Source organism: Hetaerina americana, unplaced genomic scaffold (assembly GCF_022747635.1).
Source record: "Hetaerina americana unplaced genomic scaffold, ioHetAmer1.1.p SCAF_822, whole genome shotgun sequence".
NCBI classification, from domain to species: Eukaryota; Metazoa; Arthropoda; class Insecta; order Odonata; family Calopterygidae; genus Hetaerina; species Hetaerina americana.
The window spans coordinates 6,035-18,952 of NW_027287453.1; the positions used below are offsets into that span (position 1 = coordinate 6,035).

The 12,918-nt window shown below is 37.6% G+C and overlaps 1 protein-coding gene across 1 annotated transcript in view; it reads right to left on the bottom strand.

Moving 5' to 3' along the window:
• Positions 1-1,869: 1,869 nt before the first annotated feature.
• The window catches only part of LOC139698339 (alkaline phosphatase, tissue-nonspecific isozyme-like), a gene marked incomplete at its 5' end in the record, with an annotated part of 43,594 nt that continues 32,545 nt past the window's right edge, over positions 1,870-12,918 (bottom strand). Inside the window, 4 exons of the mRNA XM_071597243.1 lie at positions 1,870-2,507; positions 3,101-3,295; positions 5,304-5,444; positions 11,946-12,153. Coding sequence (XP_071453344.1) covers positions 1,870-2,507; positions 3,101-3,295; positions 5,304-5,444; positions 11,946-12,153 — 1,182 coding nt within the window. The remainder of the gene's footprint in view (positions 2,508-3,100; positions 3,296-5,303; positions 5,445-11,945; positions 12,154-12,918) is intronic.

Below are 12,918 nucleotides of genomic sequence, written 5' to 3' on the forward strand. Positions count from 1 at the left end.
TACAAAAATCAGATCTGAGATGAATATTGAGTATAGTTAAGTTTAATTGGCCGTATGGGAACCTATTTTCGAGTCTTTAAATTACAAATATCATGAAATAAATAGAGATTGTGAAATGACAATTGGTGAATATTAATTAATCTATGAACTTTCATCATACTTAGTTGATTACGCATTTCCAATGACAGCAATCTACTTATCAGGGAACATAAATTGTGTCATCGGCTCTTAAATGCATAATGTATAGCGTTTCGAGAGCAACTGCAAGTATGATACAGAAGCCATTCAAATTTTCACTCATATACTTCAGGCCTACAGCCAATTACTTTTGTGTTGAACTCCGAGATTTCTCCCAAATGTAAATTATATTGCAGATAAATGGTACCTAGGGTGCGATCGAAGTAAATATCGTAGTGGTTGAAAAGTTTCGGGACATTCCTCATGGGATGGGAGAGTGGCAATAAATTTGTCGTTGCGAGGCTTCATATTAAAAAAGAAGAACTCTCATCAGATAAATAAACCTCACTTCCCTCGCGTTCGCTTTCTCATTTATTTATTTTTTATTTGAAAATTCATGCATTTGGATATTTTTGGGGAAGTCGCTAATTTATTGTTCTTACTTTTAAAACACCATGCATTGGAGTGTTCTTCAATTATGGGAAGCGGTCAATTTCCGGCCACCTGCTCTCGAGTGCCAAAACAACGTCCAGAATTCAGAGAATGGAGTGTGGCTCCGTACGCGAGCGCACGCATTTCACCTCATTCAGTTTGTGTACATTATTTTTAAATATGCTATAAATTTAGCAAAAATATTTGTCGCAGGTTAACAACCATTTCTTGTGAATTTTCATGTTAACCGAAAGTGTATACAACATTGGCCAAATTTGAATAACGATGGAACTTGAATTCACTTTACTCGCAGGGTTCGAAAGAATTTAGATAAATGGGAGAAACATTTCCAGATGAAACCGTCACCTAAGGCAAGCTTCTCTAGTCATCATTTTTTATTAATCCTACTATTTAATCCATACAATACAATTCACTTCTCAATAGCAACCTTATTTTTAGTCCATTTAAAAAGTATTCCTCTTAAAAATAATTTCATTTTTGCCCAATTAATGATTCATGCTAAATCATTCCATACCTGAATCGCACTCATATCATTTATCTTAATTCATCGCGATTCATTTTTAAAAGTAACTGGTCCGTTGTAATATACTAAAAGTACGTGTATAGAAGAGAAAATATTATTCTCCGAGGTTGGCAAACCTTTATCTTCTAAGTACTGTTTGGAAAACTCAAGATACAATCAATAAAGTTGACAACGGAGCACACAAAAAACCGTCTGTAGTTTTCCCAAATTTCTGATCCCTGAGAACCTATTATTGAGCTCAGATAGTTAAATGAATCGAGATTTAAGAGTATATCAAACATTTCCGAGAAGAACAAAAATTTTTAATATAATTAGTCATATTCCCGACCAGTTTCGAAATTTTCATTACAATCTACAAATGAAGGTTAAAATTTTTATTTGAATTAGTTGGAAAAATTGAATTAAAAAGCAATAAACGCTCCGTACCGAAAATATATCATGGGGATGATGATGATCATCGTATATTTGATGTCTCTCGCTCTCTATCTCCCTCTTCATCTTTCGACTCGGCGATAAACGGAAATGAATATTCAAATGTTTTCCGAACGCATGAGAGTTCCTGGAGGCGATGAGAGCTATACCCTCTTACCCATCAACATAAGTTTTGCATGGATGAAAAAATTGATGAGTAGTTCGAGGTTGTGTGTGAGGATTGGGAGGAGGTGGACTGTTAGTTCCAACCGTTTACCGCCCATCATCAGTCGCTCGTTCGCTCATCAAACCGTCCTGCACCTTGCCACGACCAAAATCCGAGCTATCACAGCCACCAGCGTGACGATCGCCCCCACTCGGTGTGAGGAAACTCCTCCACTACTGACGGTTCCTCCAGCCGGCGGCCTCCGTGATCCGTCCGACATCGTTGACGCCCCGACCGCCGCCGTCCTCGTGGACTGTTCGTCACAGGCGTTGGGGTCTCCTACGGCGCTCCCTCCCGACCCCAGGAACCCCCCTCCGGCCTGCTGCTGTCTCCCGCCTGTCGCGAGCGGCAGCAAAGAGGGTTGCTGCCCGTGAGGGAGGACGGTGGCCGAGGGCGGGATAGGGAGCGATGAGCCCTTCCTCTTCCTCTTACACCGCTCCTTGTGCTCCCCGATGCACGCGGCGTAGGCCATGGCATGCGGGAGGAACGTCTGGTCGAGGGAGCCCCGGAAGAGGGAGGAGCCCGGTCCCTTCGCGTACACAGGCACATCCTCCCCACCGTGAGTCGCCCATTGCCGCGGTACGGCAGACTGCTGCACGGCGTTCTTAGCCCCCGTGTCAACGCCGCTGAGGTTCTCCCGCCCGAACCCTGGTCCGTTGCCGTAAAGAAGGGTTGTGTACGGCATGCCATCCACGTCGGAGGATTTGGCGTCCACTCCTGTACACAGGGGGATATATTGAATCATAAAAACAGTCAATTGATCCCTTCTTTTCACTAATACGCTAAGAGAGAATGAGAATTCCGTTTTAGACTGCGGTTATAGATTTAAAAAAATTTGAGCCCCGTCATTTCTTACAGAAATAGAAACTACAATAAACGAATTATTCGCGTACAGTGTTCATTAAAATAAGTTCGGAAATATGATGATATTCTTCAATTTTATTTATTTCCTTTCAAGATGTCTTTCTTCAGGAAATTCGTAAATTTTGTTTTGATAAACTAATTTAAGTAAAATCAGCAAGAGAAAATTTGCATACATATAAATACACGTATGTGCATACATACGTAGTTTTAAATACTCCATTTTTAATAGCATTATGATTTGTTTTACGTTTTTGACAGAAAGGTTATTTTCTTCGGTAAAAGTTTCAAACCATAGCTAAACAAATAGAGACAATTCGTATGAAATTACGTATTTAGAGAAGCACACTGTCACTTGGTTATTTATGAGTCCAGGAATACTTTTTCACTCTGACTGCAGCCATATGGTAAAATGGGGAATGAATACAGAAATATCTGTACCAACTAACCGAAAATCGGGTTGCCCCTTCGAGTGGCGATTCCGCCAAGGGTCATCACGTGTGAGTGATCAGCAGTGAAAACGATGAGCGTTCTGTCGGGGTCCAACAGGGGTAAAGCAGCCTCCAGGGCTGCCTCTAGAGCTAGGGTCTCTTCCAGGGCCCTGTAAGCATTATTGTAGTGATGGGCGTGGTCAATTCGTCCACCTGAAATAATGAAGCACAGTTTTAATACGTTATCAGTGTATATAATGCATAAAGAGGATTTTATAAGTGTAATTACAATTTTACTTGCTGACATAAGTAGTGCATATACCGACCAAGGAAAGTGTAAAATAATAGTAATCTTCAGAAAATTGTTCACGTATTATTTTCATCATGTGAATATTGAAAATCAAGAATGGAAAAATGTAATGGAATATTCGGGGTTTAATTGCTGCAATTTTTTAATAATAGGCACTATTGTTCCTATAATTAAGTAAGACTGTAAATGTAACGGCGTTTTGCCTTTGGTGTGAGTATTTTCAGTTGAAATTAACAGGAATTGCAATAGAGCAAACTCAGATATAGCGATTTAATAAGCTTCCTGATCGCAAATGGTTTTTCCCTTTTATATGAAGTTCCATAAATCACTCAAATACTCATATCTTCCCGTAATGCATTCATTCAAAAGTGAGCGTTCTCTAAAATGAAAGTTTTTGATTGGTCCTTAACAATTACGTCCGACGTATGTCGAGGAGTTACTATTGTATGACCTGCATTATTTCCTCTTTTAGTGCACCGTATCTTCAACCTGGGTAATGGGCTTACTCACGTAATCTGACAATAAGACCCTTCTTCTTAGAAATCCTCCCTCTTTCGCCAAGCTATTCCTTTAATGATAAATGCAGTAATTATGTCATATCTTTCATAAACACTACTATCCAAGTGTGTGAACTACTATACCTGTACTAATGTATTTAGTCATGCATCACAATAATGATTAACTTATCCTTTTACTTCTTGAGAACAGTCTCTTTGGTTATCCGACCCCATAAGATAAGCCCCGTAAACTCCAGTATCCATATTGCACCGTCCATATCTCTGCTTTATCAAGGATATAATTATGAAAGAAATGATTTCTCATTGTCTTTTACCATGTGTTTTGAAGGTAATTCTACTAGTTATGGGCCTTCCCACACGGGGTCACACGCCTTTGAAGCCATGTCTCTCTGAGGAGCAAAAGTAACATAGATTATTTCATCTGACTCCCATTCTTTGACATATCTTGATGACCCAACCAGGAGCAAATACCAATTTCCGTACAAGGTTGACTACAGGGGTCATCAAAACACCCAAGGCTTTCCCCCATCAAAGATATACACTTGGATCATATACCGCGTTTATTTCATGCACCAACCCGTTAAAATAATAATATTTTGATTATCATGATGAAGATTATTAAGTTTAAACAACTTCCTTATTAATTTGCATATCTTTACGAAACGGTATTATCAAAATATCGGTTTATTAATATACGTACCAAGTAGACCATAAAAATTCGTAGCATTAATAGTTGAAGTTAATGTCATTTAAGGGAAATGTAACGCTATATTATTCAAAACGACCATATTACGATTTGAAGAAAGTAAATAGAGAAGTATTACTAATTTTTCGTCTCGGATTCAAATTCAGTGGCCAAAAAGGGGATTTTAAGTTGCTTCAAATGATGGATTACATTTTAAATTATAATATTATCATAATATATTATCACTAGATATAGTAACTAAAGCTAGACGAATGTTTTCTATTCAACTGATGCAATTAAATGAAAGAAAATTATGTAACAGAAAATAATATGATTTTGTTTGATAATGACGCAACGAGAGCCGCTCTAGTATACGAGAAAATTTTATGGAGATTTAATTAAATGTAGAAGAGTAAGACCTTTAAGATTGTAAAGGGATAGTAGATGAAAATACAAGTAAATGTGTTATACTACTAAAATTTTCCCTTTACCGGCCTTAAATTAATAACATAGGATGTGCATTATTCCCTTTAATAATTCGGGAATTATTTGCGTTTCTGGACCAAAGCTATTTTTACGAGGCAAAAAGTGATAAAAATATAGGTGTTTCTATAATTTTTAGTCTTCAATGGGACAGATTGACTAAAACGTTGATCTTTGTAGGTACCTTCATAACACGTAAAATGTACACCTTTTAATTTCTCTCACCTTCTACGAAGAGGAAAAATCCTTGCGGGTTCTTGGAGAGTATCTGGATTGCTTTCCTTGTCATCTCCGCCAGAGATGGGTCCCCTTCGTCGCTCTTGTCTCGATCTGCCTCGAAGTCCATGTGTGAGTATGAAAATAGACCTACCAATTGCAACGAAGTAACATAAATAAATCGTATTCAAGAGACGTAAAATCATTATTTAAAAAAATAACGAAATGACAGAGCAGAATAAGACCAAAATATTTGTTGTAATTTTGTATTCAAAGTGTGCGTTTCAACTATTTTTTATTAAGTGCATAGCATTTTCAATTAAATATTTTTAAATGAAACATTTAAATTTTATATTCATAATGTTCTGGTTTCAACATGTGATATTAGTATTTTTTGGATTAATCATATTCACTATCGAGAACAATTGTAATAGAAGCCTTTATTTCCCTATTTTCATCTGTACTAGTTATATTCTTGGGCTGCATTATCTCGAATAATTTCATTACGTAGTACCCCGCGAGTCACCGCTAAAGTGTGTTGAAGAGCGTGATTACGAACCAGACTACCCTTTAACAAAAACATCTTTTCCTTCTAGCGGAATTGGACAAATGTTATTTGAATTCTGATCCCTTGTCTTACGAGGGAAAATGAAAATCTGAAATACTATATATCAGTTCTACTCTTAATCTCTCTAATATTATTTACATGATCTCTCTTACATTAATACGATGGGGCTAGTAATACATTTTAACATTATTTCTGAAGAGATATCCTTCCAATAGATACAAGATCTACAATTTATCCTTATCTCCGTGAGTGATTCCCAACCTAACTCCTGTAATAACTTTAATACTCTATTCAGTTTACCATAAAAATGTATTACAGGTTCAGCTTCTCTACGTTCCCCGCTGTCTAAATTCCATTCTAAAAGGTACCTTTTTCCGTGCGCAAAAATCATAAGACCACAGTAAAAGTTTTTCCTATATGTCCTTCCGTTACGCCTAAACACCATGTCAATTTTTCCGACCCACTCAAATCCATTAATTCTGTCTCTAAATCTCCCCTCCACTAAATTCCACATCACCGTGCAATCGAGCCAGACGTCATACCCGTCCCATTCTCACTACTCTCTTCCACCTACCTTCACTTGTTTAGTAAGTATTTACCATCTATCTCATCTTCCTGTTGCTTTTACAACATGTAGCCTATCTGTTACAACTTAGCATCTACTTGGTTTTCTAATAGGACAATGGACCAAATTACTTTACAACCGTTTGAACAACCACCGCGCATCCTGGAAATCTTTCTCATCAGCTGGTCTAACAGTCGCAAAACATACCTTCGGTTAAAATGCTTTATTTGAAAACTGTTACTCAGTTTCCATAAATGCCTCAACCCTAACCACCAACTCTACAAGCAAACATCAAACCGTCGAGAAGACCTTCACATAGCTTTTTAAAGCTTAACGGCAACCATCACTCAATGCTGTTGACTAAGCTATATTTCCCATTTTTTTCATTTCCTCTGCCTCTTCCAACTGACTATTTCTCATCCATAATCTCCGTAAAACAGCGTGCATCCCTCCCGTCTCTTTACTCATATTCTTCCTTTCATCTTCGTAGTAATTCTTCTTCTTAAATTTCTACTACTTGCACCATCTTGGTCCATGGTGGTTAGAGAAAAGTTAAACTGTTCCTCCTGCTCTAGCTTTTGCCCTCCCATTTTCACGATTATCCTGGCTTTCCTCTTTCTTCAATGTTTTTTTCTTGCATTGAATCTCATTCCTTATTTATAACATTGATTTTCTATTGCACACAGCAGTGACTACAACATCGGAGTTGACAGTTTACTGAACTTGATCATCCTCAATTCTCTTTGAATGAAAGCTATTTATATGAGTCCCATATCTATCTTCAGTACCTACCATGCCATTTTTACCATTTCCTTTGCAAATGATTTAAATGAATGCATTATGCCAAGAAGGTGGTGCCAGTTGTAATGACAAATTAAATTATATTATTTTTATGCATTTTGGGTTTTCAAATTGTATTTTACCTTTGTCTGAAAGCCCTTCTAGATTCATTTTTTTTTCAATTGGTGCCAGGAAAAACTTGTACTAAAAAAAACAGATATAAACACGAAGTAATTAAAAGTATTCCCAGATAGTATAAAGTTTAGCCTGTTTTTTTCAGTATGCGACTACCCTGTATGCGGATCTTATTCCTCATTGTAATTTAAAAAATAAGAACCTCCTTTAGACATGAATTTCGCCCAATTTGGATAAAATTGTTTGCCCCAAAGGACAAAGGGCAACGAAATGTATTTCTATCAATTTTTGTGTTCATAGATTGTTGCTTTCGAGGGTTTCAGGAAAATTTTCATAGAATGAAACCAAAAATCCCGTGAACAATCACTGCTTTCATCATTGCGTTAAAGCAGGTCCATTAATTTTTAAAATTTTTATTTACTGTAAATGAAAGGAGACGCACCGAAACAGGAGACTTAGCATATTTCCGCCGGCTATGTTTTCCCGGGAAGCTCTGGTGCCCGTAAATTATTTGATGTCTGTATGTATGTATATATGTATGTATATATATATGTATATATATATATGTATGTACGAGGGTTATCCGGAAAGTAGTACCCGTTCGTGCCGCATGAAGTGCTGACGACGCGAGTAGCCGCTGGACGAGGTCAGATAGCTTCAGTGGCTTATCTGCCTTCTCTGAGCCAAGTTGCGTGACGCTAACATTGCCTGTGTTGTTTCTGTGATTGTTTACAATGTTTAAAAAAATTGAGAACGCCGCCAGTTGTGAAGTGAGGGCAGTGATTAAATTCCTCAATGCAAGAAACGTTCGCCCATGTGATATTCATCGCCAATTAAAGGAGGTGTATGGAGACAATGTAATGGACGAGTCGTCTGTTCGGCGGTGGTGTCGCAACTTCAACATGGGGAGGGGGAACACACACGACGATGAGCGTTCGGGATGACCGTCTGTCATTACAGACCAACTGGTGAGCTCAGTTGACGAATTCGTGAGGAACGATCGGCGCGTCACAATTGATGACATCTGTGAGCATTTTCCCAATGTTTCTCGAACAATTGTTCATGAAATTGTTAAACACCATCTGCATTATGCAAAAATTTGTGCAAGATGGGTCCCTCGCGTATCTCAATGAGCTGGCGGCGAAGGACTATGCAGCAGGAATACAGAAACTTGTCACACGTTATGACAAATGCCTTAATTTGCTTGGAGATTATGTTGAGAAGTAGTTTAAAGTATCCTCTTTCAAATAAAATTTTTTATGTTTGTTAATATTTACTTTTGTGTCTTTATTTCACGAACGGGTACTACTTTCCGGATGATCCTCGTATGTATATATATATATATATATATATATATATATATATATATATATATATATATATATATATATATATATATATATATATATATATATATATATATATATATATATATACTTTCTGAATGCCGTAGCTACCGGCCGGACGCCTTGGGTCACGCGCAGCGTATATTTGTGTCCAACGTGTGTTTTCCTTTCGTCTCATTTATTTACTTTTGAAAATGACAGAAAGAACAGATCAACGAATTTGCATCAGGTTTTGCTTCAATCTGGGCAAGAGTTGTACGAAGACGGTTGAAATGATACAGAAGGCCTTTGGGGACGAAAGCATGGGCATGACACTGACAAAGAAGTGGTATAGGCGGTTTGAAAATGGCCGCACATCTGTTGGCAGTGAGCCTTGTTCTGACCGACCTTCGCTGGCAACAACACTGGAAAACATCGAGCGTTTGCAATTTTCGATTGAAATTGTGCTATTTCTTTCTTTGAAGAACTTACTTTTCCATTCATTATTCCTCTAGAGACTCGGTTTACCACGAAGGCATGATTCCCTACATTACTTCTGTCTAATTTCCTTTGCTTGTCGGCGAAAAATTCAATTCAGGAATCAAACTTCAAATTACCTTTCGTCAAGTAGAAGAGGAAGCAAAATGAGATATTTTTGTATTCCAAATGAGCTAACTTTTAACAAATAATCCAACCAGCTTTCAAAATCCCGAATTTCCAGGGTCACCTACATTTGCGAAATTATATCATACTTAATATAACCACAGGTGTAGCCAGTTTAAGAAATTCGTCCGTCCTTTTATAAGACAACACCGAAATATAAGATGATGTCTCAGACGTTACTTAGTGGAAGTCTTTCATACCAATCGTAGATGAAGGCAGACAAACTTGGTAGATACAAATAGAATTTTTATTTTCCGCAATCATGGACCAGACTTTGTCACTGGATCACCTGATGATATTTTCTTGCAAAAAAAAACATGGTCGTGAAAAATAAAAATTCTAGTGGTTTCTGCCAAGTTAGTTTTCCTGTATTTTCACCTAACACCGAAATACATTATATTAAACAATAGTAACTACGTGGAAGATATTCAAACACCAAGCGCTAGCTTATGAAATTCCAGCAGCTGATTTTGGAATATCATTTATTGAAACATCAAGATTCTCTGTTCGTAGTACATAGGGTTTTTAATTATAATAACATTCTTCCATAGGATAAAATGTATTATTAAGCTTAAACAAGTATATCATGCTTAAAAGCATTTTTAAGTCATAACTTATATTTTGGTGGGGGGAGGGGTTAGTTTTTCACTTTACTTAAATTTTCATCTGATACGAGTGAGAAATTATATTTAAAAATTACATTAAAAATACCATCGTTTTTCTTACTTTTACTGACTGTACTTCATAAGACTATAACTATATTAAGTGCGATAATTTTGCTCGGTATTAACTATCCAATTTTTGGTTCATAAAAAACTACAAGTGAAGACTTTTTTGCATCTACTGAATATTAAACAATAAATTGAAGTATATTTACAGGTTCCGTGCAATAAGTATTGGGACTGGTTCCAAAAATCAAACTTTACTGCAGTTATCATTACAAATACCGAATAGTCTTCAAAATACATTACTCCTGCATCGATACACTTAGTCCGGCGCGTCTGCCACTCGTCAAAAGCCCGCTGGAAGTCGTTTTCCAGGATACTATTTGGAGCCTTCGTCGTCGCCGCTTGAACCATCTCGATGGAGTTAAACCGATATCCTTTGATTTCCTTTTGAGCTATCCTTTGAGGTATTAACGTTGTCGAGAAAATCTTCATCTTCCTGGACGCAGTCTAAAATTACATGTGAAATTTCCACCCGCGACAGTTGTTGTTCCTCGCTCAAGACTTTCAGCACCAGCTTCGCGCACTCTTACCTCATCGAAAAACCCTCTGTTACAATTATGTGGACGGTTCCGACTGAAAGTTCGGTAACCTCACTGATAAGGGTGATCGTCAAACGCCTGTCAGAGCCCAAAACCTTTTTCACTTTGGCTACCTGAGCATCGGTTCGAGTGGTCGTCGGGCGTCCGACGCGGTGCTCGTCTTCAAGGACCTCCTGGCCTTCCGTAAACATTTTGTGCCTCTCTAAAACTCTTGTACGGCTTAAGGCATCATCCACATAAGCCTGTGTAATGAGTCCAAGGGTCTCCGCCACGGATTTCCTGAGTTTAACGCGAAACCTCACAACGTAGCGTTGCTCGATGGTGCACTCCAAGCTGGCGCGACGATACTACAAATAATCACACGTCACAAAAATCCAACTCCTGTCTCAGTGTATGTCCAGAGGCGACTGAACTAAAGTGCCCCTAAGTGGTGGGGAACCTCTCTACCGAGCTGCCAGTCGGACCCCATCTACGACTCCGCTGAGGCTACAGCGAACCAGCTACGATACTTATTGAACGGACCCTGTATACTTGAAAATATTTCTAACAGCCAGAAAACTATCGACTTTTATAACTAAGCTTCGTCAATCAAATAATTATACAGCTGCGATTTATTTCGTCGAATGCTCATGATTAGGTTCCGTTGGCAGTTTATTAAACGATATAATTAATCAATCATTAGAGAATATCATCTTATAGAGTGGTTACATCACTGAAGTTTTATTATATCTCAACAACCTGTTTTTATGGTATGAAAACTTCAACTCAATTCTAATATTCAATCTAAGATTTCGGCAGTCATTTAATTGTGAGGTTCTATCATTAACATTGATGCAAAAATATTTGACGATACACCAACCAGGGTCTAGCATTTTGTCAAAAACCGTCATTGTATGTCTCACTTACTAACTCTTCATCAAGTAATTATAATTAACATCCTTTAATTCTAATCTAAAATTTTCAGTTATCGAACAAATATTAACTAATAAAACAACGTACGATGAAAACCGCCTCGTCTATATGGACTGTAACGTAAAAACAAAAGCATCCGATAAGAATATGCCTTGGTCAACGTTCGTAAATGATAAGCAAAAGGTCACGATTTAATGCGCCTCACAAATGAGAGCCAGGTAACCATTGTTCCTGAAAAATTAGATTCCCTGATAAATGAGATTTTTCAGGATTTTGTCATCTCGTTACTAGCACACATAAATATCCAATAAGGATACAATTCTTGCGGGACTTGCTTGGTGGGAAAATTGATCAAACAATTCTTATGATATAATTTGATACCTTTCTTCTAGAGTGGTAGTTAGAGAGTTAGAGAGTAAGAGAAAGGTTCACTCACCGAGCAGTTGGTCCACGTGCTTTGGGTTGATGGCGTCGAACTGCCCCTTGTTCCACACGTAGTGTCCCCGGACGCCCCTTCTTTTCTTGTCCCTCAACCAATCGTCAACCAGGTTCCGCCCGTCCAACCTCCTACCCTCCTCGGAGGATGACTCTGGGTCGCGGGCTACCTTTGGGAGCCAGTGGCGCCGACCACCGCCCAGCATCACCTGTGTCAGATGAACAGGCAGTCATCAATATTGTAGATATCTTAGCAATCATCGCACACACCCACAGAATACGTTCCCCGACAATTCCTTAAAAAATGTCCAATTCCAAAACTTGAAAATTTTCAAGGAAAATCTTCTGGCAAAACGTACAATTGTATACTCGCTGATCCTTTTTTTAAACGATTTTTTGTGAAGGAATAATTGATATTAAAAATGTGATAGACAACGCGAATGTAATTTATGCATATTTATGAGTGTATACAATCTGGTTCTTTTTTTTCATGGGAAATGCTTTTTTTTCAAGATTATTTATAAAATTCATTAATCCTATTGTTTAAACGAAAACAATACTCAATTTAGTGTTTATAAAGTATTAAAGTTCTTAATGAAGCCCCTATGTCATTTGAAAGCACTTACACGTAGATGCACGGTATATGAGGTATAAAGTTTCCTAAACATAGTTATTGCGGTAGCTGCGCAATTTTTACAATTTTAAAGGTAAAAAATTTGAACTCTAACGCAAGCATTTCTCTTCAATTACTCTGAGACTACAGGTATATATAATTTATTGATTTTGATGAAATTTTACCGGTAGATACCTGAAAATCTGAAAGGGATGATCTAATGACAGCGAGCTTTCTTCTGCTTTTGCTATACTACATCTCACCTTGTTATATGAAAATTTACTACTAGCAGGAATATTTGCAAATTAAATCTAAGTTTTTTTTCGAATATGGTTTGTTCGATGGAGGTTCTTTAGCATTA